Genomic DNA, 27442 nt, shown 5'->3' on the forward strand with positions numbered 1-27442 from the left:
CTCCCTGGCTGGGGCTCTGGCAGTGTGTGCTCAGTGTCTCACTGGAGAGCGGGGCTTGCTTCTGCGTGGTTCCTCTTCCCAGGAGTGGACGCTCAGGAGCCAGGTCTGAAATCGTCTCGGGCCTTCCTTTTGGTGTAGCTTTACTGCTGCCAGCCTGCGTTCCTTTAAACTGGGGGCCCTGAGTTTGGCATCCCAAAATACACCCTCCAGGCCACTCGTCGCTGGCTTGTTCCGGCGCTCCAGGGAGGGCTTGCTGACCTGAAGGTGTCCTCTGGCCTCTAGTCGTAGTCACTCTGCCCCAGGTCAAGGGACCAGAGAAGACGCTGGCACCGGGACCCGCCACTGGCAAAGTAGCTGGCATCTGAGGTAGGACATTGTTCTTTCTTTCCAGTCAGAGACGGCCTTAGCTGCTGCTTCTCATACGCTTGAGACCAAAGAAGAGCAGCTTCATTCTGCTTTTACTTTCTGAAAATAGATGAGTATTTTCAGATATGGGTCATAGCATGACCCATAGCTTATGTCACCTTTAACAGACCACCTGTTTAATGCTGGTCGTCAGTTAGGAAACACAAGAGCGGTGTAGGTTTGTGAGGACGGAATCCTAACTGCTTTGGGTGATACTAAGCCACTCCGTGCTGCATGATTTCAGCGATCTGCCTCCCAGTTGGAACTCCTCTCTGCCCTTTAGCCTGATTTTCTTGTGCATAATGTGACAGATTATTTCATGACTCATCCTTCTTTCGGACCTGAAATCATTTTTATTCTTTAACTGTGAAGGGCTTTCAGATACCCTCTGTTGATTTTTGGGTGTGGCTGTTAATAGTTTAATTTCTGTGTGTGGTTCTGAGTAGCTTCCCAGTAACCTGTTTTTTTTTTTTCCTTTTTAAAGATTTATTTATTTGACAGACAGAGATCACAAGTAGGCAGAGAGGCAGGCAGAGACAGGAAGGGAAGCAGGCTCCCTGCTGAGCAGAGAGCCCAGTGCGGGACTCGATCCCAGGACCCTGGGATCATGACCTGAGCTGAAGGCAGAGGCTTTAACCCACTGAGCCACCCAGGCATCCCCCAACAACCTGTTTTTATGGATGGTTCAGTTTACTTTATTTTTTATAACTGATTGAGAGAAGAAAGGAATCTTAGGAACAGATTCCATCTGTGAAATGCAGTGTAGAATTTTGGCTAAAGGATGAGGAGTGAAATAACATTAAAGTAACATTTCTGCTCAGAGTTGAGTTCTTGGAGAGAGTCTTGTTTCCAGTTTGAGGTTCCAGAAGCCCCTTTGAAGAACTTCTCAGCGGAATAAGGGAACAGCTGAATTTCAAAGTCATAGTGACAACCGTGAACTTTCTGGCTGTCCAGGCCCAAGTAACACTCACCCATGAAAGGACTTTTCTACCATCTACTGTCTTTTAACTTAGGTCTAGAGCTCTGTAGTCTGTGGGATATGAAAATACAAGCAGATCAGCCTAGTGTGTGAACGCCCGAACTGTCTGACTTCTTCATGTCAGCTGATGTGCCTTATTAGCGTAAGGTCTGCTTCAGGTCACTTCCCTGTCAGTTAAGAGAGTAGACAGGATTGTGAGCGCCTCCTTTTCTGTTAGGCCATGCACTCGCACTTCTGAACCTTGTGTGATCTGTGGTTTCTGTTTGAGGGGGGCTATCTCACCTTCCTTTTCTGACCTCACTCTTTGTGACTTGTCCTACTTTCTGTTGTAGCTCACAGGGATGCTGGGCTGTCCCTTTTATGTATGAGCTGATCTCCAAGTGCTGGAAATCGTGGGATAGATTTTTTTCCTACTCTCTTTTTATACGGTCAGTCTTGCCTTCCAGTTCTATCTGAAACTAGCAGTTAAGCATTTTGGTATAAAATGCAAAATTTGTAAACATATTAAAGTTCTTCTATGCCAGCTTCAAAGAAAACTGACCCCCTCTAACCTTGTTTTACATAGGAGTTGTATTTCCTACTCTGGAAATGGGGCCAGTCAGGACACAGTTCCTTCCTTCCACTTAGAAGCTGTGCCTCTGCTTGGAGAATGCCCCCAGACACCACAGCAAGGCGGGTGGGCTGAGTTACCTCCGTGTCTTGCTCTCTTGGCCATCCTCACTGCTGATGGTGAAACACGGAGGAGTTGGCCCAGCCAACATTCAGAGACCAGAGAGTCCTGGCGGTCCGGGGTCCTGGCAGTATGGCCCCGTGCACTGCAGTATGGCCCTGTGCACTGCAGAGTGGAGTGAGGGGGAAGGTCTTTAAGAATTTTGAGAAACTCCCAGAAAGTTGGGATTTGTCTGTATGACCAGCTTCACCTGGTCAGGAAAGTGACCTGAATACCTACCTACCCTGATACTGAGCGTAATGCTCTCAAATAAATGGCTTGCTCTGGAAGGTCTTCCCACTGTCATCCTCCTGAGTTAGCTGGGCACAGCTGGTGCTGATTTCTAATTTACTTTGCATTCTGATTCTGTTAAATGACTTGTCAGACTGAATGCAGATGTGCACTCTCCCCACAGAAGCCGGCCCGTGGGCCGAGGATGGATCCCATTAACCTGTTGCCATATTTGCCTCAGGCAAAGTGGTCCCCAGGGCCAGGAGACCAAGGCTGGCATGCGATGTTGTGTCAGGTGCTCAAGGAATCCCAGAAGTGTACAAGACGGTGTGTAGTTCTCTCTCTTTTCTTCGTGTCCTGGATTGCTGGCTTGGGTTGTAAAAAGGTGCATGGAAATGCAGCTTGTTGGCAGCTATCGCCGTCTTCACGGGGTGGGGGGCAACCTCCGGTTTGTTTTCATCCTGCTTCTCCCTGGGTGTGAAAAAAGGGGAGCAAGGGACACTTGGGCACTTGTCTGCTCTCTCTTGGCTGTACTGGCCTCGGTGCCTGTTAGGGTGGCCACATTTTTGATATGCACCTCGGCATATGGGATCCTGACTTCTTCTGATAAAGTCGGGGTTTCTTTTATCCTATACGTTAATGGCATTGAACCAAAGGGTTTATGAAGGTATAAAATTTAAACTCCAGCAAGCTCTATGTTTAATGACTTTCCTTCATTTTGAAGAAACCAGTTTTCATAAACTGGGGACTCTTCCAGACAGCCTTGGAAATCTGACTGCCATGAAACTAATTCTGGCCTAGGAGCTTTTAGTTAGTTCTGGGTCATGATGATGCCAATGGCAACTGCATTTACTGAGCACTTACACTTTTCTAGGGACTCGCACACATTTCCACCTATTAATTCAGCTAACCTCATAACAGACCTGTGAGATGGACACTCAGATACCCTCATTTTACAGATGGGGAGATTGAGGCCTGGAGTGGGGAGGTCCTTTACCCAGGCTGGTAAGTAAGTGGCTGAGCCAGGATGTGAATCCAGCCAGCTGGCTCGAGGGGTCATCCTTGTAAGCCCTGCACTGCTGTCACTTTGCCGCAATTAGTGCTTTCCATGTGGCCTCTGCAACCTCTGAATTTTGAGGAGCAACAGGCTGCATATTGGTACATGACAGCCCTGTAGCCTTCGGTGGACTTCTGGTTCAGCCCCAGGTTGAAGGTCTGAGCCAGGCAGGCTCCACAAGGCTCTGGTCTTCGGAAGCCTATGGAGGAATATGCAGACCTATTTCCACCCAGCTGACCTAATGGAGCTCTGCGTCTCCACCAAGGGGCTGAGGCCTGTTGTCTCTTCCTGCGTCCCTTCTTCAACTCCCTGGTCACCTTGGGCACTGGCCAGGCCCCATGTAATTCTGGGTGAAGCAGGGTGGTCCGCCTTAGGACCTGCCTGGTAGGGATCCGGGATGGCGGTGGGATAGAGCTCTTCCTAGACAGCCATCCTGCTGGGTCGAAAGCTCCCTACCCCCAAGTTCATTACAGGAAAGTTCTGAGCTATGATTACCTTGGAGCCTACCTGTGTTTTCTGTCAATTGTTGTCATTTTCCAGTATAGCTGCTCTAACCAACTGGTAATCATTCCTGCCCCCCAGAATTCACCCCCCCCCAGGAAGTACTCCCACACCCTGTGGTCTTCAGGGGCTGCCCTGTGAAGGCCCCCAGGCGGTACCTGCAGATCCACAGAACTTTCAGAGGTGCCGGTCCCTGCTCTACACCGTTCTCAGTCCCTCCAGGTGCCAGACAAAGGATTCCTGGGCTCCAGCAATTCTCCTGGGACTCGGCCTCAGCTTCCTGCTGTGGGCAGGGTGGCGCCAGTGGTACCTGGTAAAGAGCTTGGCACTTGACAGGCCACTTTAATTGCCGGTTCATCCGATGGAGGCTTGGCACAATGGAGGGTGAGAAGGAAATGTAACCACTTAGCAGACAGTCGCTGGGGACTTTTCAGAAGTGGATTAAGTGGAGCTTGATGGGAAGCAGTCATTTTTACAGATGTTTGTGTAAGAACGTTAATTATTTATGGTGACCAAGAAATTGGATATATTTAGAAAGGCAGATGAAAAACCAAACTAAATACTGAATTCGTTGAGTTGGCAGTTCAAATGCGAGCAGAACCCTTTTGCAGTCAAGCAGTTTAACCTAGATCAGGACAGCTCACCCGATGCTGAGGTTCATGGTCAAAGCAGCTCAGCATGTAAGCGGATCTGTCTTGGGCTTCAGTGGGTTCCTGGCTCCGTGGTGCTCACAGAGTTGATGTTGTCTTGGGAATGGAAGCAGAAATTTTTTTTTAAATATATGGAGTTGAGGACATGGGACATTCAGCAGGTGACTGAGGGTTTTACGTAGTTACTCCCAATTTGATGAGGAATTGAAAGCTTTAGGCTGGTTTGCAGCTCTACTCTTGGTTTCCAGCCTCTTCCTTCCTGAACAGGATTACTTTGCTTATAATATCCTCGTCCTGGAGGAGGACTGTGGGTGGTGGGCCTTTTGTGTAATAGACTCGGCCCACTTGTCAAATAGCCTTACAGGGCATTTCTTCCAAAGTGGCAGACAGGTGTTGTTCGTCACTGGCTCATCCTTGACCTTCCTTTCATCCTGGGTCTCCCTCCTCTCCTAGCTTGCTTTGGGCACGGGGGCATGGGTGAGTGACGAGGAATCAGGGAAGCTTGGAGGAGTCAGGAGATTTGGGCAGTCGTGGAAGGGACGGATCCTAGGAATTGACCGCTGCTGTTGCACAGACGTTCCTGTGCCCTGACTTCACCTGGCTGACCGTGGCTCCCCGGCGAATGCTAAGTGAGAACACGCCACAGCGCATGGCAGGGGACCCCACCTCCCAGCCTGAGTCTGGGGCAGAGGGCAGCTCCGTGCTGCACAGAATTCCCTCTGGGTGTCTGTGAGGCCTGAGGCCAGGAGGACATTTATGGGCCATCGCAGACATAGTCCAGGGCACACCCCACCCAGAAACATCCATCTGCTTAGGGAGGAGTAGAAGGATTGGTATGGTGTTCTTTTTCCTTTTTTAAAAAATGTTTTTTAATTCCACATATACGGCTTGAGGATGATGACGGGCATACTTCAGTCCCCCTTAGTAGGTTCCTGAAGGAGAATCAGGTGAGTGTGGATATGCCAGAGCCTCCTGTCACACTCAGGGGTAACTGGGTCCTGCGCTGAATGACTCTTTCAGCTTGTTCTGGGGTCGCTGTGCGCCTCTGAGCGGCTTCACGAGGTCAGTGGCTTTGCTGTCTGCTCACGTCAGTCAGAGGGAGAGAAAGCATATTCCACCGTGCCGAGGGCCTCAGCAAGATAGTTGCTGGGCTCCGAACTAAAGTCTGCATGAGAGAGATCTGGGCTCTTTATCAGTCTAGCGGGGCGGGGGCTGGCAAGTCCCTTGAGTTCACTTGTTGTGTCACAAATGCACTTGGTTTGGGTTCCTTCAGGAAGAGGCTGCTCAAGGTGAAGATCATGGACTTCATTACGTCTACGGCCATCCTGCCTCTGCTCTTTGGCTGTGTGGGAGTCTTCGGCCTCTTCAAGCTGCTGCAGCGGGTGCGCATGAAGGCCTACCTCCGCAATGCTGTGGTGGTCATTACCGGCGCTACCTCGGGCCTGGGGCGAGGTGGGTCCTGGGGCAGTGCTGTCGGCGGGATGGGGGTGCGGGGGTAGGCAGGGAACTCGACCCACACAAGAGGAGCAGCTCCTCCACTGAACGCATGCAAATAAAGGAAGCGGGCTAGGTGACTTGGGAACAAGAGCATGTCACCGTCCCTGGTCCGCTTGGAAAAGGCGAGAGCCTAACTGTGATGAGAAATGGCCCCTGGCTTTCATCCACATCGGTGTTGGGAGGCAAAAGCCACGAGGAAGACTGGTAAACTGGAGACACTGTTTCTCATCTAAGGGGGCCCCTCACTCCACTCCAGCTAGTTGTGGAAATTGGGGGTTTTATGTGAAGACGCCCAATTGTCAAATACAGCAACTAACTTAGAAAACATTTTTACCTCTGTGAGAGCCAAACAAAGCATGTGGTTTCCTGGATTCAGCAAGCACCCCCAGTTCATGGCCTTGGTGTCCCCTTCTCCTCACCTTCCTCTCCCTGGGGCTGTGCCTACAGCTGCACCCTAAATGTGGCCTTGGTGGGGTTGGGAACAGAATAAGTGATACTTCAGGTACTCGGTTTTTCATGTGAGTTCCATCTGATTTGGTGAACATGTTGAGACTCTGGGTCCCAGGGGTTTTATGCTGGGACACAGGCCCAGAGTCAGTCACCACCCCCGGCCTCATACAGATGATTCTGTAGAGCTGCCGTCATTTCCCTTCCACACACGTGCACTGCCTCTGGCAGAGTGCGAGCAGCAAATGCAGGCATGTCGTGTGTTGCTTCCTCCTCCTCAGCATCTGCACACATACCACCCACACCAGCACGTCGTCCATGCCGGCGCTCGGTGCCCCGGGAGAAGGCAGCAAGGCACCCAGAACTGTGGTAAACCTATCTCTGCTGCATCCTTTGGTTGTGGGTAGCACAACGCAGATCGAGCATCTCCCATTTGGGAGGCTTGGGCCAGGTGCTGGGACAAACCAAGAAAAGACAGGGTCACTTTCCTCAGGGAGTTCACAGTCTGATGGAGAGTGGCCAGGGCTTACCTCAGGGTATTGACATTTCAGTAATGGGTGTTCCCACCCAGGCCCAGTAGGTGGATTAGAGGGATGTGCCGGCTTGCACTTTAGCTCACCGAATGCTCACAGGGGATGCAGAGACTTGCCCTAGGAATTCTAGATTCAAACCCCAGTCTCATGTCAGGACTCAGTCTTATCTCTCCTGCGGGGGAGATGGCCAGGGAAAGGAAACCATGGGCCAGCAAGGAGGGCATTGCACACAAGCCCAGGGCAGGGAGCAGCATGGTCATGCCGGGCTGGGAAGCACTTGGGTGTTGCAGAAACATAATGGAGCAGACGGGGCCTTGTCTACAGAGGAAGTGGCTAGCAGTCACGGGGGAGCCTGGGAAAGCATGGATTCATTTGTACACCACTCTGATGTTTTTGGTGAGGTCTCTGCGGGTGAACCCTGGGCCTGTCATTAGATACCCAGACCCGCGTAGGGACAGCTGCCTCTAGGCCCTTTGCCACGGTCAGTCCTCTGACCTTACTCAGCTACTATATATAGGGTAGTCAGCAGCCACTTCTCTTGATCTCAGAGAAGCTTTTTTTTTTTTTTTTTTTTTTTAAAGTCCTTGAAGAGTATTTGAGAGCTGGCTGGGATGGTGACTTACAGGTGCTCCCGTATGTGATTGTTGGAGAGAGACAGTGTCCTCTTGGTCATTCCACACTTCCTCTTCTGGAAACCAAGACTGAAAGGAATAGACAATATAATTGAAAGAAAAACAAAACCTCTGTGTGTGTGTGTGTGTGTATTTCTATCATATATTAGGTCAGCCATTTCCCAGATTCCGAATCAGTCTGTTTATATGCTGCCCCGTTTCACATCTGAAGGACAAGAGCCCATGGACCGCTTTCCCCTCCGGCCAGATAAAATAGGAACAGATTCCTCACCAGCCGTGTCAAGGACAAATGCCGCTGCGGGGGGCCACCAAGGAGGCGCTACTGCACCTCAGCTTTCGGAGGAGGAAGACAGAGTTGCCCTCAGTGGCTCGGCTCTGCCTGCCCTGTCAGCCGCTCTGAAAGCCTGGATTCTGTGATAAGTCTTCCGACAGCTTTCTGTGTTTCTCCTGTTTTGTCTTCTGTTTTGTATATTTAAGCTACATGAGCTTATTCTTATAAAACAGTAAGACCATTTACTAGAGGAACAGAATGTTCTGGATACCCACTGTAGCCAGCTTAAGCCCTGAGGTCGTGAATAACTCTCTTGATTGAAGAGGCCAGGAGTGCCGGCAGTGCCGGACAACCCTCTGGCAGCCCTCGCTAGATAAATGGTACTTTGGGACTGTTTTCCTTTTTCCCTTGACCCTCCTGCCTCCCTGTGTCAGCTTTTTCAAGAAATGAAAATGGCATCCCTGCAATCTGTTGTTTTCATTTCTGTCATTCCCTACACGGACTTTAATTTCCTCCGTGTTTGGCTGTGCTAGGAAGCAGAGCTTAAGCAGCATGTACGTGACCGTTTTCCAGAAGCCGTTTAGATGTGAGTGCCTCCCCCCACCTTTGGTTCTGCGTGTCTGCACTCTGGTGACACCTCACAAAACGTCCGTTGTGTCAGCCACGTCAGGATGAAAGGGGGTAGGAAGCCAACCATGCCTGAGATTCCTCTTCTTTGGGAATGATTTAGTAAACCCCATGAGCAGCTCTGGCCTCAGGAATGCTGGTGTCTGGCTTTGAGCGCAGCCGCTGCCCCCATCCCTGCGAGGGATGCCCTGCTGAGGAAGCACAGCCAGGCGGGCTGCGCAGGGGCTGAGACCCCGACCGGACCATCCAGGGACAGGTAGAGCGGGGGCTGCGGCTCTGTCTGGGTTTGTGCCCTTTGTCAGGATGAGCCAGAGAACAAACCAGCCGCATCTTCAAGGAAGGTGATTCACCACACTTGAAAAGGTCTTGATTTAGTCTGCTTAGCACTTCCTTCCAGAAAACTCCATCTAGAGACCCGCCTGGAGGTGCTGGTCTGGGGATGGTACGTGAAAGCTGTAAGAGGAGCAAAAGGAGGAGCTGTAGAGTGAAGAGAGGGCTTTGCACCATGAGACAATCCAGACGTCAGAAAACTTTCTCTGTTTTCCTGAAGGATGCTGGAGTTTGCTCTCCCCTCCTGTTTTGAACCCTTCAAACTTTTGGCTCTTTTGTGGGGAAAGGGCTATCAGACCAGTACACCCTGCCTGGATCCTACAGTAAGGTCCTCTGCTCCTAGCCAGGCAGTGACAGGCTTGATCCCTTAACCACTTGCTGCACGGCTCCCAGAGCAGGCCTGTCCTTTCTCTGAGTTGGGGTACGAGACACCACAAGACTCCCTGAGCCTCTCAGATTCGGCCCAGGACACGGTGGGTGGTGCACTGGCTCCTTGGTCAGCTGCGGGGGAGGGGTCCGAGCAGACCTGTCCGTGGGTGTTTGAGGGAGACCAGCCCGTAGGCGTGGACAGGCAGTGCTTCTTGAAACCCTTCAGTTTTCACCGATAGTCCGTTTTAGAATGTTTTAAAAAGGCAGCTTAGAAATGTGAAAACAATGAACACTTCTGTGCTGCTTTTTTCTATAGTGCTTTTCCTCTACTGTATTATAGAGAGAAATATGTATGTATGTCCACTTCTACTCATGCAGTCCCAGTGCTGTTTTTACCTGTACTGTGTAGAAGAGGAAAGTGAGAAACACAGAGGTTATAACTTACCAAGATCACAGAACCGGGAAGTGACCAAGATGGGCATTGGACGTGGGCGGTCGAGGTCCAGTCCTTGACCACTGGACTGCACTGCTTTTCACAAGCTGTATGTTTTCAGGGCCCCGAACATTCAGTCAGGCCGTGTCTGGGCTCAGAGCAAGCAAGAAGCACGAGGCCCTCACCCTCCCTCTCCCCTACAGGTTAACCCAGATTCTGGAGGTTTCCTCTCCCTGCCCTTCCCCCTGGGCCTCAGGGGATTTGCCTGTGAGCCTTGCTGGCCTCATCCTCCCTTGAGATGCTGCCCCACACTTCCTGGGATTTCAGCAGCAGAGCTTGTCTGAGTCAGAGACCCCTGTGCGGTCTGGCGGGGGTGCTGTGTTGATGTGACTCAGAGTGGCCTGCAGCCCCGTTCTCATCTTGGAGGGAAGCCAGGCCAGGGAGGCGAAGTGGAGAAAAGGCTCTGCCAGCACTGAGAGAGCATGGTTCCTGCCACCAGTGGCCCTGGGCGGCCGCTACTCCCTCCCAAGCCTTGGCCACTCAGCTCTTTTCTCTTGATTCTGGAGCTATCCCAGCATCCTCCTGATCAATCTCTTTTTGCTTTGCCCCGGTGGGATTTGGGTCTCTTTTCTTTGCCACCAAGAGAACACTGGCTAATAGAGGTACCCTGGTCTCAGTTGATGTCACCTGGAATGTTGCAGATCAGCAGAGCCTGATCTCCACCAGTGCTCTCACCCGGTGGGAGGGAGCCTTTCGAACGGTAGCCTCCCTTACTGGGCCTTCGCTGTTGTAGGCGCTCCATGTGCTGCACATGTTCACCTTTGTTTGTCATTTCCCAGCCTGGCAAGGCTGTCAGACACTCCACTTTCTGTCCCAGATGCTTCTGCATGTGGCCTCTTGGGTGCTTTGCAAATGCTGCTGCTTTAGCCTTGAGCACTTTCCAGAGAAACAGCCCCTCACAGGCCCTGTCCCTGGCAACAGAGTCCTGTGCCCCTGTGCTTGTACAAACCATGGAAGCACGCCCTGTAGATCTGTACCTGGTGCACTGAAGTGACTTGGGAAACAGCCTAGGTTGTGCCAGAACGCAGGCCTCGGCACACTACGGCGTTACAATGGCTGGTATTGCCTGATCACTGAGCACGTTGCATGACCTGAGCTTCTTCAGCTGTGAGAAAGGGAGTAATGCCCACAGGGTTGTTCGGAGCTAAAGATCATTAGGGAAAGTTCTAAGCAGGGTACCTAACAGATCTGTCCACTGGTTCCAGCCTTCCTCTTGCCTTGGTGTCTGCCATATGCCTGATGTGAGCTCTCCTAGGGCAGCAGCAGGCCTCATTTGTCACTGGGGTCTTAACTCCCAGCTCTACACCTGGTCCACAGCAGGGGCCAGTAAACGTGTGCAGTGTGTGAAGAAACAAATTCATACTTCGAAACATGGAGTGAGTTTGGACTGACCTGCCCTGGGAAAGAAAGGCATTGAATTTCCTCAGCTGTCAAGGTTCTTTCTCCTTTCCTTAGAATGTGCCAGAGTCTTCTACGCTGCGGGTGCTAAGCTGGTGCTCTGTGGCCGAAACCAGGAGGCCCTGGAGGAGCTCACCAAAGAACTTACTGCTTCTCTGGCCACCAAGGTGAGCCCAGGGGTGTGTTTTCCGTGGGCCAGGGTTGCAGTGCGTTGTCTACAGGTGTCTAAGGAGATGGCGGCCACTCCTGGGCCGCCACATGTTCCACGTGCTCGCTCTGGACCAGTGAAGGCAGTGGGTCTCCATTGCTGGGGGAGGGAGGACTGTCGCAGGCTTCAGATCCCAACTCTGCCACTTACTGGCACGGAGTTTAGGCAGCTCTCTCCGTGAATGCTTCTGCTCCCGCTTTTCCTGGCTAATACCTAGTCATCTCTCTATGGTGGGGAAATGAGGGGGAGGTTGTCCATGACTTCTAAAATTTTCATTGTGAAAAAATGTATGTGACATAGTACTTACATACATATAAAGATATACATATAAATGAAATGTACATGTCAAAGTGCTAATCATTTTAACCATTTATAGGTATACAACTCCATGGCATTAAACACATTCAGGATGTGTACAACTCTCACCACTGTCTGTGTTTATCATCCCCAACAAAAATTCTATACCTGTTAGCAATAATTCAGTCTTCCTCCTGTCTCTCTAGTGCTTGGAAACCTCTGTTCTACTTTCTTTCTATGTATTTGCCTATTCTAGATTCCTTGTATAAGTGGAAAATACAGTATTTGTCCTCTGGCTATTTCACTGAACGTTGCGTCTTCAGGTTCGTCCGTATTGTAGCACGAATCAAAATTTTATTCCATTTGATGGCGGAATATTATTCCAGTGTACGTATATACCACATTTTGTTTATCCATGACTTTGTTGATGTACACTGGAGTTTTCACCTTTTGGCTATCGTGAATAATGCTGCAGTGAACATAGTTGTACATATTACGTTTGAGTCCCCGGTTTCGGTTTTTGTGAACATACACCTAGAACTGGAATGGGTGGGTCACAGGGTAGTTTTATGTTTAACCTGTTGAAGAACTGTCATCTGTTTTCCACAGCAGCCGCACTGTTTTACATTCCCACCAGCAACGCACAAGGGTTTTGCTTTCTCCACATTTTTGCCAACGCTTGGTTCTTTTCTGTGTGTTTTTTAATTGTACCCATCCTAGGAGATATGAAATGGTTTTGAGTTTCCCTAATTACAAATGAGGTTGAGCATCTCTTCCTGTGCTCACCAACCATTTATATGTCTTCTTGGGAGAAATGTCATTTCAAGTCCTTCTCCTGTCTTATGTTTGTTTTTGTTGTTGAGTTTAGTTCTCTATATATTCTGGATAGTAATCCCTTATCAGATCTGTAATTTGCATATATTTTTTCTCATTCAGCAGATTTTTTTTTCACTTCCTTGACAGTGAATCTGTATCCTTTGATGCAGAGAAGTTTTATTTTTTTTAAAGATTTTATTTGAGAGACAGAGAGAGCATGCACACACGAGCAGGTGGAGCAGCAGAGGGGGAGGGAGAGAAAAAAATCTCTAGCAGACTCAGTGCTGAGTGCAGAGCCTGATGCGGGGACTCAACCTCACAACCCAGAGATCGTGACTTGAGCCTAAATCAAGAGTCAGTTGCTCAACCACCTGAGTCAACAAAAAGTTTTTAATTTTGATGAAGCCCAGTTTATTTTTTCTTTTGTTGACTGTACTTGTGGTGCCACATCTTTGAGGTCGTTGCCACACCTAACATTATGAAGATTTTCCCCCATTTTTTTTTAAAGATTTTATTCATTTATTTGACAGAGAGAGATCACAAGTAGGCAGAGAGGCAGGCAGAGAGTGTGGGGGGAAGCAGGCTCCCTGCCGAGCAGGGCTCGATCTCAAGACCCTGAGATCATGACCTGAGCCGAAGGCAGAGGCTTAACCCACTGAGCCATCCAGGCGCCCCTTCCCCCGTGTTTTATTCTGTAATTTTAACTCCCAACATTTAGGTCTCTGATCCACTTGATTTAATTTTTGTATACGGTGTTAGGTGAGGTTTCACTTGCATGCTTTTGCATGTATATATCCAGTTTTCCCAGTCCCAGGTGTTGAAAAGATTTTCTTTCCTCCTTGAATGGTCTAGGCACCCCTGTCACAGTCATTTGGCCACATACGTGAGGGTTTATTTCTGAGCTGCCCTTCCTGTTTCATTGGTCTGTGTCTGTCTTTATGCCAGTCCCGCACTGTTTGCTGTAGCTTTGCAGTAAGATTTGAAATCAGAAAGTGTGACTCTTCCAGCTGTGTTCCTTTTTTTTCAATGTTGTTTTGGTTGTGCACGGACCTTTGAGATTCCATGTGGATTTTAGGTTTTTTTTTTTTTTTTTTCTATTTCCTCCAAAACATGCACTTATTTTGATAGGGACAGCATTGACTCTTGGATCACTTTGGGTAGTATTGACTACTTAACAGTGTCAAGTTTTCCAGTCCATGAATGTGAGACGTCTTCCCATGTATTTAGGTTTTCTTTCACTTGTATCAGCAGTGTTTTGTAGTGTTTAGCATACAAATTGTTGACCTCTTCAGTTTGATTTATTCCTATATATTTAATTCTTTTAGTTGCTATTATAAATGGATTGCTTTCATAATTTCCTTTTCAGATTACTCATTGCTGGTGTATGGAAATATAGCTGGTGTGTGTGTGTTGATCTGGTACCTTGCAACTCTGCTGAGCTTACGATAACTCTAATAGCGTTCTCTGGATTCTTTGGGACCTCCTATGTATGGGATCATGTCATCTGTGAACAGTTGTACATTTTCCTGTCCAATGTGGGTGCCTTTTATTTCTTGTTCTTGTATAAGTGCTCTGCTTAGAACCTAGTACTGTGTTGAATAGCTACAGTGAGAGCAGGCATCCTCATCTGGTTCTTGGTCATAGGGGAACACTTCCTGTCTTATACCATTGAACATACATTAGGTGTAGGTTTTTCATAAATGTCCTTTACCATGTTGAGGACTTTACCCTCCATTCCTGGTTTTCTGGGGTTTTATCATTAAAGGGTGTTGGAATTTCTCAAATCTCTTTTTTTGCATCGATTGAGATTATGATGATGTAGTCTTTTCCTTTGTTCTGTCAACATGATATATTGGTTGATTTTGTTATATTGGACGACCCGGCTTTCCTAGGATAAATCTCACTTGTTCATGGTGAGCATCTTTCCAGTACACTATTGGATTTGAGTTGCTGGTATTGTGTGGAGGATTTTAGCATCTTTATTCATGAAGGATATTGGTCTGTAATTTTCTTGTGCTGTTTTTATCTGGACTTGGTATCAGAGTAATGCTGGCCTCACAGAATGAATTAAGAAGTGTTCTGTCATTCTTCTTCAGTTTTTTGGAAGAGGATGACAAGTGTTGATGTTAATTCCTTTTCAGAGTTTGGTGAAATTCACCGGTGAAGCCATCTGGTTCCTGACATTTCTCTGTTGGGAGGTTTTAGGGTATCGCTTCAGTCTTTCTACCTCCTCTGTGTCTGCTGAGATTTTTCTATTTCTTCTTGAGTGAGGGAATTTGTGTATTTCGAGGAATTTGTTCAGTTCTTCTAGGTTATCTCATTTATGGGCATACAGTTGTCGATTGTATTATAACCTTTTTAAACTATTTTTTTTTTAAGATTTTATTTATTTATTTATTTTTTGATAGAAGGAGACACAGTGAGAGAGGGAACATAAGCAGGGGGAGTGGAGAGAGAGAAGCAGGCTTCCTGCTGAGCAGGGAGCCCAATGCAATGGGGGCGGGAGGGGGGTAGTGGTGATCCCAGGCGCCTGAGACCATGACCTGAGCCTATGGCAGACCCTTAATTACTGAGCCACCCAGGCGCCCCTATAACCTTTTATATCTAGGTAGGGACCTACTCCATCCTTTCTTTCTTTGTCTAGCTCATGGTTTCTCAATTTTGTTGATCTTTTCGATGAACCAACTTTTGGTTTCATGATTTTCTTTATTTCTACTCTCTATTTTATCTCCTCTCTAATCTTTATTTCCTTCCTCTGCTAGCTTTTGGGTTAGTTTACTCTGTTCTAGTTCCCTAAGGTGTAAAGTTGTATTAATGATTTGAGATCTCTCTCTTTTTTTTTTTTTTAATATAGGCACTTATAGGTACAAATTTCCCTCTTACCACTGCTTTCACTGCATCCCATAAGTTGGGTGTTTTATGTATTCATTTTCATTTGTGTCTAAATAGTTTCTAATTTCCCTTGTTATTTCTTTTATGAGTTAGTGCTTCTTTAAGAGTGTGTTGTTTAATTTCCACTGGTTTTCCAGTTTACATTCTGTTACTGATTTCTAGCTTCATCACACTGTGGTTGAAGAAGACACTTTAAATGTTATCTTTTTCAATCTGTTAACATTTGTTTTGTGGCCTAACATGTGGTCTGTCCTGGAGAATGTTCCATATGTGGTTGAGAAGAATGGGTGTGGTGCCGTTGTTGGGTGGGATGTTTTTTTTTTTTTTTAAAGATTTTTATTTATTTATTTGACAGACAGAAATCACAAGTAGGCAGAGAGGCAGGCAGAGAGAGAATGGGAAGCAGGCTCCCCACTGAGCAGAGAGCCCAACGTGGGGCTCGATCCCAGAACCCTGGGATCATGACCTGAGCTGAAGGCAGAGGCTTTAACCCACTGAGCCACCCAGGCGCCCCTGGGTGGGATGTTTTATATGTCTGTTCAGTCCTGTTGGTTTATAGTGTTCGGGTCATCTGTTTTGTAATTGATCTTCTGATTGCTTGTTCTGTCTCTTTAAAATGGAGTATTGAAATACCACAATATTATTATAGAACTGTTTCTGATTTAAAGCCTATTTTGTATGATACTAATACCGCCACTCCAGCTCTCTTTTGGTTATTATTTACATGGAATAACCTTTTGTCATCCTTTTACTTTCAGCCCAGTTGTATCATTGGATCTAAAATGAGTCTCTTAAAGATAGCATATAATTGGATTTTTTTAAAAAATTCTAGCTATCAAGTGCTGTTCTGATGAGAAGGTTTAAATTGTTTATATTTAAAATAATTACTAGTAAGGAGGAACTTCTTCCATTTTGCTGTTTGTTTTCTGTATGCTTTATAGCTTTTTTGGACCCTCCTTTCCTGCATTACTGTCTTGTGTGCTTAGTTGATTTTTTAAAAAAAGATTTTATTTATTTATTTGACAGAGATCACAAGTAAGGCAGAGAGACAGGCAGAGAGAGAGAGGAAGGGAAGCAGGCTCCTGCTGAGCAGAGAGCCTGGTGGGGGGCTCAATCCCAGGACCCTGGCATCATGACCTGAGCCAAAGGCAGAGGCTTTAACCCACTGAGCCACCCAGGTGTCCCCCCACCTTTTTTTTTTTTTTTAAGATTTCATCCATCTTTCTCTGTCAAGAGAAAGAGATCACAAGTAGGCAGAGAGGCAGGCAGAGAGAGAGGGGGAAGCAGGCTCCCCACAGAGCAGAGAGCCCGATGCGGGGCTTGGTCCCAGGACCGGAAGATCATGACCTGAGCCGAAGGCAGAGGCCCAACCCACTGAGCCACCCAGGTGCCCCTGATTTTTTTTTTTCTTTCTTCTTCTTTTTTCCTTTTTTTTGTAGTGGAATGCTTTTTCCTCAAGTGCATATTCTATAGCTGTTGTTTTGTGGTTTCTCAGGGGACTCACAGCATACAAAAATTCTGCTTCATGGCTCTGTCCTCCCCCATTTCTGGTGTTCACATCACAGGTTACATTTTCATACAGTGCTTGGTCCATTATCAGATTAATAATAGTTTTTAAATACGTTTATCTTTTAAATAATGTAGAGAGTAAAAAGTGAAGTTACAAACCAAAATGACTAATAGTAGCTTTTATAATTGCCCGTGTATTTACTTTCCCAGAGATCTTTATTTCTTCATATGGCATCAAGTTACACTGTCCAGCTTATTTTCATTTCAAACCTAAAGGACTCCCTTTACCATTTCTTGCAGAGCGGATCTGGTGGTAACTAGCTCCCTCAGCTTATGTTCCACTGGGAATTTTCACTTCTCCCTCATTTTTGAAGGATAGTTTTACCAGATACAGAATTCTTTGTTGATAGGTTTTTTCTCTCAGCCCTTTTAATTTATCAACCCACTGTCTTCTGGCCTCCAGGGTTTCTGATGAGACATCAGCTCATCGTTCTACTGAGAATTCCTTCTTCTTCTTCTTCTTTTTTTTAAAATATTTTATTTATTTGACAGACAGAGATCACGGGTAGGCAGAGAGAGAGGAGGAAGCAGCCTCCCCACCAAGCAGAGAGCCTGATGTGGGGCTTGATCCCAGGACCCTGAGATCATGACCTGAGCTGAAGGCAGAGGCTTTAACCCACTGAGCCACCCAGGTGCCCCACTGAGAATTCCTTCTGTGTTAGAGTAGTTCTCTCTTGATGTTTTCAGAATCCTCTCTCTCTCTCTCTTTTATCTTTTGAGAGTTTGATTATAACAGGTCTTCATCTTAACATAAATTCTGAATTTATCCAACTTGGTGTTAAGCTTCTTAGATGTGTAGATTCATGTATTTCATAAAGTTTGGGATATTTTCAGCAATTATTTCTTCAGATATTCTTTCCACCCCTCTCTCTGTCTCTTCTCCTTCTCAGATTCCAACAGTGTGTTTATTGATCTGCTCGATGGGGGGTCCCACACGTCCCATAGGCTCTGTTTACTTTTCCTCATTCTTTTTTCTTGTTCTCAGACTCAGTAACTTCAGGCACCCACTCTTCTGTTCCACTGATTTGCTCTTCTGCTTGCTCAGATGTGGTTTGGGGAACCAAATGCTTGGGGCTGAGGCGGGATCCACGGTGGGCTGAGTTGAGAGCGGGCATCAGTTGGCACATTGGACTCCAGAAAAAAACAAAATACAAAGAGGTTTAAAAGACGGTGGATGGTCAGAAAGGTGAACGCTTCTAAGAAGTAAAGCTAAATGAAGAATGAGAACTTTGCTGGGTGCAGAGCAGCATTTTCCATTTCAGAAGTTGTACTTTGAGCTCCAGAATTTTTTTTTTAAGATTTTATTTATTTATTTATTTGACAGAGAGGGAGAGGGAGAGAAAGAGATCATAAGTAGGCAAAGAGGCAGGCAGACAGAGAGGAAGAAACAGGCTCCCCGCTGAGCAGAGAGCCCAATGTGGGGCTCGACCCCAGGACCCTGGGATCATGACCTGAGCCAAAGACAGAGGCTTAACCCACTGAGCCACCCAGGTGCCCCTCCAGAATTTTTTTTATAATTTCAATTTCTTTGATGGCATTTCTTTAATGATACTCATTTTGTTTATACATGAATTTTCTGCCTTTCTCCGTGTCTTCCTTTAGCACTTTGAGGATCTTTTAAGACATTTGTTTTAAAAATCTTTGTCTTATAAGTCCATTGTCTGGGCTTCCTCAGGTATGTTTTCTGGGGATTTATTTATATTTTTGAATATCAAAACAACATGTGTTAACTCTTATAAATCAACTGGAAACCATTTTAGCCAGTGGTGATTAAAATAATGCAACTTGCCTCCATGCCGCACCTCAGTGATCCACCACCAGAACACAAACCTGATTTTTAGAAGACAAGGTCTTTATTGCCTACTTTGGCTCCCTCATGCCCCCAAGAAGTGTGGCTTGTCTTTCCTATAGCTGCCTACCACAGGGATGTCGGGATGGGGGATGGAAACCTACCACCAAGGCAATGGCTAGAATTGACCAAAATTATCTATAATTTGCCAACCAGGCACTGCCTTAGAAGCTGCAAGGATTCAGATAGACTCCAGAGTTCCAGAATTTTCTCTTCAGAGAGTTTCTGCCAGTACAACGTCCAGGTGGAAAGAGATTCTTGGCACTTCCTACTCTGCCATCTTCTCTGATTTCACATCCCTACCCCTCCTTTTAATCTCTTATTAAACTCACATCCATTGGGAAGCCCTCTAAGTTAGACGGCTCAGTTATTCATTTCTCTGGCATCTTATACGTCTTCATGATATGCTTCACAGCTACAGAATTTGTCTTCCTCACTAGACAGGATGCTTCTGGAAGACAGGAACGGTGTTTGTCTTGCTTTCTGCCCTGTCCCCAGTCTCTGGCACATAGGAGATACATAACAAAATGTTTCATGAACAAATGAACAAAAAGGACAGTCTGAGAAGGATGGCCCCCATCAGGAGAAGCACTGTTTAATGTCGTGATGATATACAGCACGGTGCTGGCACAAGGCATTGAGGGGAGCCTGGCTCTAGTGGTCATTTTCAGTTCGGGGGAGAAGTTGCCCGGGTGAGGTGTGAGCACCAGAGGCAGGAACCTCCAGGCCACATTTCTTTGGAGGAAAAGGTACTAGAGCCCCTGTCATGCCATACCCAGGCCACTTCCAGCGCTCTGAGAAGCAGGGACATGTGGCTCACATGCCTGTCACTCTGAAGGTGCATTTGGTTTCTGTCGTATTTGACCAGGTGCAGACACACAAGCCTTACACGGTGACCTTTGACCTCACGGACCCTGGGGCCATCGTCGCGGCGACAGCCGAGATCCTGCAGTGCTTTGGCCACGTGGACGTGCTCATCAACAACGCAGGCATCAGCTACCGAGGCACCATCGTGGACACCACCACGGATGTGGATAAGAAAGTCATGGAGACAAACTACTTTGGTCCAGTTGCTCTAACAAAAGGTAACAGTCCTGAAGTCAAAGGGAAAAGAGCACTCTATGTTGGCATTCTTTTTACTTTACTTGATTTCCTTTTAGCTAAATGTTGCCTAACTCCATCCATTTTACCCCGGAATGGGCATTGTCATTACAGCTTGGGTGTTTGTTTTCTCCAGGCTTTCGTTTGAATTTGCTTGATCTGCTTTCCAGCCTTCAATCAAGATGTTCTCCTCAGGGACAGCTTATTTGTACAGCATCACATCCATTTCCTTTTCATGGTGTTTGGAAGCCCAGGCAGAGTGGGACATTTTTGTGCCCAGCCACAGATACCAGTCACAGGGAGAGGCTCTCCCTAGAAAGGGGGACCGAGCAGACCGTTCCTAGTGACCAGGCGTCTGCCTGCCTCCCTCCTTGCCCCCTTCCCGCTCCTCCCTCCTGGCGATCTGCTGGGTGCTGGAGGCCTGAGCATTCCCACCAGTGTGCTGCTCCCCGTGAGAAGCTTTGCCCTCTACTCAAGCCTCCACTAAAGCCTCTGCTGTCTTTCTTTAGCACTCCTGCCCTCCATGATCAAAAGGCGACAAGGCCATGTTGTGGCGATCAGCAGCATCCAGGGCAAAATCAGCATTCCTTTCCGATCAGCGTGTGAGTATTCTCTTCTCCCTCCCCCATGTGCTTTTCCTTATTGTCTTCTCATGATTATAAAGATGGCACATTTAGTATGCAGAATTCAGACATGTAAGAAATACTCAACGCAGAGTGTGAGGCTTGATCAGAATGTGTTCTGCTGAGCGGAATGTCTGGGTTCCAGCTCTGCTCCTTACCCGCTCTATGTGACCTTGTGCAAAGGTGCCCACTGCTCTGTACCCCAGTCTTTATCTGTAAAAGGGAGGCCGGGGCAGTCCCAGCCTCAGAGGGCCGCTGGGAGACTGTGGCAGTCTGCGAGTGCAGCCACGCGTACGTGCCGCGCGTGGTTGGCCACTAGCCCATTACTGGGTTTCGCCGTGGACACACAGCATGTCCACGTGATCAGTCTGCAGCACACACCTCTCAGCTTCTCTCCTGTGATCAAATACTCAGACATGGGATTACAGTATACATACTGTTCTGTGCCTTGCTTATTCCACTCGGTGATACAACTTTCCACATCAACATATGCAATTCACTTGATCCTTCCAAGTGAGTCTATAGTAATGCATTGAATAGATGTGACGTGAGTCATTTAGCCATTTTCCTGGACAGGAAGATTGCTTTCCCTTCAGTTCTTGACCAGTAGCAATGATGGGCTACCCAGAATATTCTTAAGTATTTCCATCTCTGGCCACTCGTGGAAGGGTCTCAAAAAGTGGAAATCATAAGTAGGACCAAAAAAATGAAACTGCCACATTGACTTCCAGTTCCCACTCTCACCTCCGTGTGCAAGTGACTGCGCCAGAAGTTTGAGATCTCATTTCTCCCAACTGACTGCCATCATACTGTGCCAGCAAGCAGACGGAGCCTGGGCTTGTTGTGTTGACAGATTTTAAAGGCGATTTCCCAGACTGCCCCGGTAGCTCTGTTCTTTGCTCCGCCCTCTGCTAGACTGACCTGTGGCAGCCTCCTCTGCTCTCACCGCCCCCAAGCGCTGGCCTCACCCAAAGGCAGCTGCAGAATTGGCAGCGAGGGAAGAAAGAGCAGAGCTGGGTCAGCACTTTGGAAGGACGGTAGCAGACATCCAGCTGGATGACACGGCGTGGCTGATCTGGACCTGTCACAAAGACATCCTCTTCCTCTTCAGATAGGACCCCCTGCTCTGCCTCATGGTTCTAGTTGCATGTCCTTGGGCGAGCAGCTTAACTCCTCTGACCTCCGTTTCCTTGCTTGCGAAGACTAATGGCTCCCACACACGTTCCACAGAGCAGCGTTAAAAGTGAAATGAGACATCTGGAGACAGAAAGTCCTTTGTGAATCAGGAAGCAGTCTGGCCATATTTGTTCCTGTGGTGGTGATTTCCCTGTTTGCCGGCATTCTGTTTCAGCTCTGGGATAGCTGTCGAAGGCAGCTCAGTGGTTCAGGAATAAACAGAATCACCAGTGATAAAGCAAGTGAAATGTTAGTAATAGATAAATCAGGGTGAAGGCTATACAGTGTTCTTTGTACGAAATTACTTCCAACCTTAACTTTGATTTATCTCTGATCCGGGCACTTGGTAACAAGCAGACTTGAGTGTGGCAGTGCATCTGGGCACGTTGGTTAATCCTGGCGAGCAGCAGTCTTCTCATCTGTGAAATGGGAGAGCAGCTCACCCCGCCTCCCACTGCTGTCGTGAGGACCAAAGAAGATGACCCAGGTGGCACTTTGAGCCCCGTGCCCTGCAGTTCGGAAGGGCTCCCTGTTGCCGGCCATGGCGACAGTGTAGGTCAGCACAGCCTGCCTGAGGACCTACAGCTTGAGACTCCATGAGACCTGGCACCAGGGTGCAGCCTTCTATTTTGGGGGGCCTCCAGGATGACTCTTGTCTGTCCTCAGGCCTGGGCTGCACCCCTGGGATCACAGCTGATAGGAGAAGCTCTCTCTACCTACCCACAAACTACACTTCCAGCCCCCAGCAGCCTGGCCCAGAGCGAAGCTGCTGGCCTCCAGAAGGTGCTGCAGTGAGTTCCAACTCTGGAATTTCTCATGGGACTCGCTGGGACACTTCCTTGCTTCTTCCCTGTTTTCTTGGCTGATGGATTGCCCCTTTCCTAACACTAGAACATTTAGAAGTCTGAATTGGAGGAAACCGATTTTCAGTGGAGATGCTATGTGTTTTCCAAGAATGTCATTGTCAGGTCACTGTGTCCCCACGCAGAGCACCTGTCAGCATGTTTGGAGCCGTGGCTCACAGGGAGCAAGCTCGGTAGCTCTTCCTGACAGAGAGCCACTCCACGGAAGCTCATCAAACAAAATACATAAGAAAGTGGGGCATGGATTTCAGACACACACTCCCTTGCCTGAAGGGATGCTCCCTGGTAGCGCTGCTTCAGTGACAAAACCTGGAAACCACCCACACAGTCCCGCGGCCGGGGCGGCTTCTGTGGTCCCGGACCCGTGGAAGCGTGGCGGGCCTGCGTGGGGGGCACAGAGACCACTGCGTGAAGAGAGCTACTTGCAGGAATAATGTAGACAGTATGAGCTAAAAAAAATTCTTTAAGTGTCAAATCACATATATGTACATAGGATATGTAGGAGATAAATCCTGCAACACCCATAGCACAGGTGACCTCTGGAGAATGGAACTGGAGGATGGAAGGAAGACCTTCACTTTTTACTTCGTGTCCTCTGACCTGTGTGAATGTTTTACCTATTAGGCATTAAGGGTTTTTTTGTTTTTTGTTTCTTTTAACTCTTAACATTAGAATAATTGCAGATTTCAGGGCGCCTAGGGGGCTCAGTCGGTTGAATGTCTGACTTGTGTTTTCTGCTCACGTTGTGATCTCAGGGGGCGTGAGGTCAAGCCCTATGTTGGGCTCCGTGCTCAGCGGGGAGTCTGCTTGAAATTCTCTCCCTCGCCTTCTGCCCTGCCCTCCCACTCACACTCTCGCACTCTCTCTAAAATAAATAAATACATCTTAAAAAAAAAAAAAAGGATTTCAGATTTAAAGAAAAGTGTCAGGAACAGTACAAAGAACTCCCGTGTTCCCTTCACACAGATTCCCTATTTGTTAACATTTGACCATATTTGCTCTGTCCTAGTCTCTGTTTTGTGTGTGTATGCACATACATGTGTGTATAAAATTTCCAATTTTTTTTCCTGAACCTCTTGAAAGAAGGCTGGAGACATGACATTCCTTTACTCCTACACAGTTCAGGGTATTTCCTGAGAACAAGAATACAATGTGCTTCCCTGACTGAGGAAATGTACACTGCTATAATAGTATAATCTAAAATTGTAATATCAGTTTTGAAGTAAAAGAGAATGAATGGGAATGAATCTGTGGGCCTGTCCTAGGCCCTCTCCCTCACCTGCGTGTCTGGCCATGAACCTTTGCAGATGCGGCTTCCAAACACGCAACCCAGGCCTTCTTTGACTGTCTTCGTGCCGAGATGGAGCAGTATGAGATCGAGGTGACTGTCATCAGCCCTGGCTACATCCACACCAACCTCTCTCTCAATGCTGTCACTGCTGATGGGTCCACATATGGAGGTGAGGCCCTACTTTCTATTTTCTTCCATGAAAAGCTGTTGGTTGGCCACAGTGAGATGTGCTTCTTTGTTTTTTTTTTTTTTTTTTTTCATTTGGGATGTAATTTTTAAAACCCCAGACCTTGCTGTGTGGGTATTGGTTATACATACTGCTGCTCAGTGGTCATTAACACGAGCCATCTGCAGCCTGAGCTCACCATTGCAGCTGTCGGAACAGGGTCCCCGGTGGCCAGGACTTTGAGTCCTTTGAAGGACTTAGAAGCCTTCCAAGCTTCCAAATTAAAATCATGTAAAGTAAAACTAAAGTGGATTAACTTCATGGAAAGTATGGCTTGCTCGACCCAAAAGATTTCCCGCCCAGTGTGCTTGAGAAATGACTGATTTCAGGGTGCTCAAAGGAAAGAGTGCAGCTTTCTGGGGTGAGGCTGGGTGCACCGGTCTCAGTCCCCATCTTGCTTCAGGCGGAGACACGGTGAGCTGACATGCAGTCAGCCCTGGTGGGCTGGACAGCCTGGCCCCAGCACGTGGGCTCCGGCGGCCTCCCCAGCCCACCGACCCACCCATGCTGTTGATGCGGGGGTCAGCTCTGCTCCCTCTTGCTTGCATGACCCCACCTCTTGAGAAGTGACCTGCCGTGTCCCGCCTCTGTGGAGGTGCCCTCTTGCGCCTGTGTTCTGGTGTTCAGCAGGGGCCTGCAGGTTGTGTACCACCCCCGGCCAGACTGGAACCAGACTGGATAGTGGCTCCCTCAGCAAGTCAGCAGGAGCCAAACAGAAGCACCAAGCCAGAGAGGTTCATACTTACTTATACCTGGGAGAATCTTTTTTTAACAATTCCCTTTGTGGCATTTAAAAGTAAATAACAATTAGAAACCTGTTCTCTGTTAATGGAAACACGGGGAGAGCAGATATTGGGGAGGAAGCTCTTGCAGTTTGGACGGCTCGTTGATGGTTGCAAATGGCCTGTGCTGGTTGCCTTTCCTCTCCACCTGCCAGCTGGTTGTATTTGTGGGCAAAATTGTCAGAATATAAGGAAAGGAGGAACATCCGTTGGTGTTAACCAGCCTCATACCTCACAAACTCTGCACCTCTCTGTTAATACCTCAGACAAACCAAGGCTTTCTTCCTGGTCCTTGTCCAGGTAACATAGGACGTGGGGAACCGTGACATCTGTTCCTGAGTCACTTCATTCTCACTGCGGGGGGAGGGGTGGTATAGTCTTCTCCCATCCCCCACCTGGCAGACCTCAAGCCAAGCCACTCAAGACCTACTCAGGGCCACACCAGCCTTCATTGTCGGTTCCAATAGACAATTCTCAAGGTGGAATCAGTGTGTGTGAAGGCTCACTCTTTGGGACCCCATCCCGGCTGGCCTTTGGTCTTTGTCACGGACCACCGGTTCCTAAGCACTGAGGAGGCCCATTTACCTCATTCCACGTCTCCCCCGCACTCCGCCTCTCCCCGCTCACACACACGGAACTGCAGACGGCTTCGTCACTTCTGTGACTACAGAGCAGTCGTGGATGGAGGCGCCCCACCTGCCTCCCAGCAGACGGCGGGGGGAGCTTCGTGGTGGGAAATTCAGCAAACCTAGCTGACGCTGGTCCATGTCCACTCAAGTCCTTGGGAGAGGAACTTCTGCTTTGTAGTTCATGTCTTTCTTTTGTTTTGTTTATTTTAGTCATGGACAAGAGCACGGCCCAGGGCCGAAGCCCTGCAGAGGTGGCCCGGGATGTTCTGGCTGCTGTGGGGAAGAAAAAGAAAGATGTGATCCTGGGCGACCTATTGCCATCCTTGGCCATTTATCTGCGAACTCTGGCTCCTGGGCTCTTCTTCAGCCTCATGGCCTCCAGGGCCAGAAAGGAGCGCAAGTCCAAGACCTCCTAGCCGCGCATCTGAGCTGGGCGGGGGGAGCAGCACCTGCCAGGGGCGGCGGCCTGCCTGGGCACAGCTGCATTTGTCGCCACCTTCCTGGGTACTCGTCGTACGGGTGGGAAAGAGGGAACACACACTTCTCCCGAAGCTCCCTGGCTAGCCCCTGCTAATAGAATGAGAACCCAGAAGGGCAGCCACCTGCTCAGGGCTGAGGGGTGCATCTGAAGGAACAAGTGTGGAGCTGGCTTTGGGCTAAGACTCTGAAATAAATGAACGGTTAAGGGCTGTAGTCCTCAGGGCTGAAAGCACTGTGCCTCCTTTGAATTCTAGCCTGACTCAGCTCCTCGAAAGTGTTTCAGCCTTGAAGACAGAAGACATCTTGACATCACCTGACCCACTTCTCTCATTTGACTGATCTGGATCACAAACTGATGGTTTTGGCAGAGTCCCCCGCAGTACTCAAGGGAGCAGGCTGTGGTTTGAAGACGCCGTTGTCCGTATCCATTTCCAGGGTCCTACAGGACATTGTCCAGTGCAAAAAACGGGCTTCTGTTTGTTCTGTCTTTCCATGTAGCCCAAGTGATGCTGACTTTAGTACCTAAGACATTCCCCAGTTTCCGTGTGAACTCTCCCCGGAAGCCGTGTAGACCAGGCCCCACTCCAAGCAGAAGATGAATTTACTAAGGACACAGCAGCCAAAAGGGAGAGGAAACCCCCGCATGGGCCCACAGATGCTCTAGGGAGTCAGACTCCGAAGCCCGGGTGGCTGGGGGGTTCTAAGGCTGCAGCCGGCCCCGGCGAGAGCGGCGCTCTGTTAGCTGTGCCTGTTGGGAGGTAGCCAGACGGGTGCCTGCTTCCACCTGTCTGATTTATTAAAAATACGTGGTTGAGGTTGAGTAAAACCACTTCATAGCTGATGTTTAGGACGAAACTTTACCTATTATTGAGGCTGAAAGTGGAAATGGTGGCTGTCTTGTATGGCTTCCCCAACTCGGAATAAAAATGTCCTAGCATGTCCTAGTGGCATCTTGCGCCGTCTCCTAACTCTGACCCTGTTGCGCTTGTATTTTAAACAGCTGTCCCTGAAATAAAAACGGCCAAAGCCAGCCTATGGTTAGTGTTTGAGGCTCCTAAGATTCCTGGGAGCAGGAGGACGAGGAGTGGGGCGTTAGATCTGGTGGTCGTCCCCAGTTCCCAGCAGGGCCTGAACATTCCAGGGGCCCATGGTTGGAATGTCGATACGGACATACGGGTTGGCTGTTCATTTACTACATAAACCATCTACCTCCCTCGTAACGTAGAGGAGAAGGATCTCACTGTTCACATCATGGGCGTGAGCCCAGGGAAGAGCTGGGCCCATGACAGCCATAGCGGCCACTCTGAAGCCTACTCTGAGACTGCCTGAAACTGTCAAGTGCATAGCGGGTCCTTAGGAAGAGGCAGTGACAGGAGGCAGCTGGGCCTCTAAATGGGGACGAGAGAACATCTGTCCTTGGACACGGTTGATGGGCACTTTCACTGGGGCCCAGATCCAGGTGCTGTCCTTTCCTGTTAAACAAAATGGGCAGCAACTGGAGACCGATGTGA

General features: G+C 48.3%; 1 protein-coding gene across 2 annotated transcripts; it reads left to right on the forward strand.

Annotated features, from left to right (window-relative positions):
• Positions 1-144: 144 nt before the first annotated feature.
• On the forward strand, positions 145-26966 carry DHRS7B (dehydrogenase/reductase 7B). 2 transcript variants are annotated; one of them, XM_032841373.1, is made up of 8 exons: positions 145-366; positions 2509-2651; positions 5806-5984; positions 11187-11296; positions 19629-19845; positions 20371-20463; positions 23831-23983; positions 25662-26966. In XM_032841373.1, the coding sequence occupies exons 2-8, from the start codon at positions 2530-2532 to the stop codon at positions 25865-25867; spliced, it is 1080 nt and encodes a 359-aa protein (XP_032697264.1). In that variant the 5' UTR covers positions 145-366; positions 2509-2529; the 3' UTR covers positions 25868-26966. The 2 variants fall into 2 exon arrangements, with proteins under 2 accessions (XP_032697264.1, XP_032697265.1); XM_032841374.1 differs by lacking the exon at positions 2509-2651.
• Positions 26967-27442: the final 476 nt, after the last annotated feature.

The sequence above is a fragment of the Lontra canadensis genome, unplaced genomic scaffold, assembly GCF_010015895.1.
Source record: "Lontra canadensis isolate GAN:19392208 unplaced genomic scaffold, GSC_riverotter_1.0 scaffold122, whole genome shotgun sequence".
In the NCBI taxonomy this organism is placed as follows: Eukaryota; Metazoa; Chordata; class Mammalia; order Carnivora; family Mustelidae; genus Lontra; species Lontra canadensis.

Bases quoted from the DNA above. Each gene is read 5' to 3' on its own strand.
- DHRS7B (XM_032841373.1), top strand. From the start codon at position 2,530: ATGGATCCCATTAACCTGTTGCCATATTTGCCTCAGGCAAAGTGGTCC. The intron at 19,846-20,370 runs GTAACAGTCCTG...GTCTTTCTTTAG, and splicing joins TCCAGTTGCTCTAACAAAAG to CACTCCTGCCCTCCATGATC. The intron at 23,984-25,661 runs GTGAGGCCCTAC...TGTTTATTTTAG, and splicing joins TGATGGGTCCACATATGGAG to TCATGGACAAGAGCACGGCC.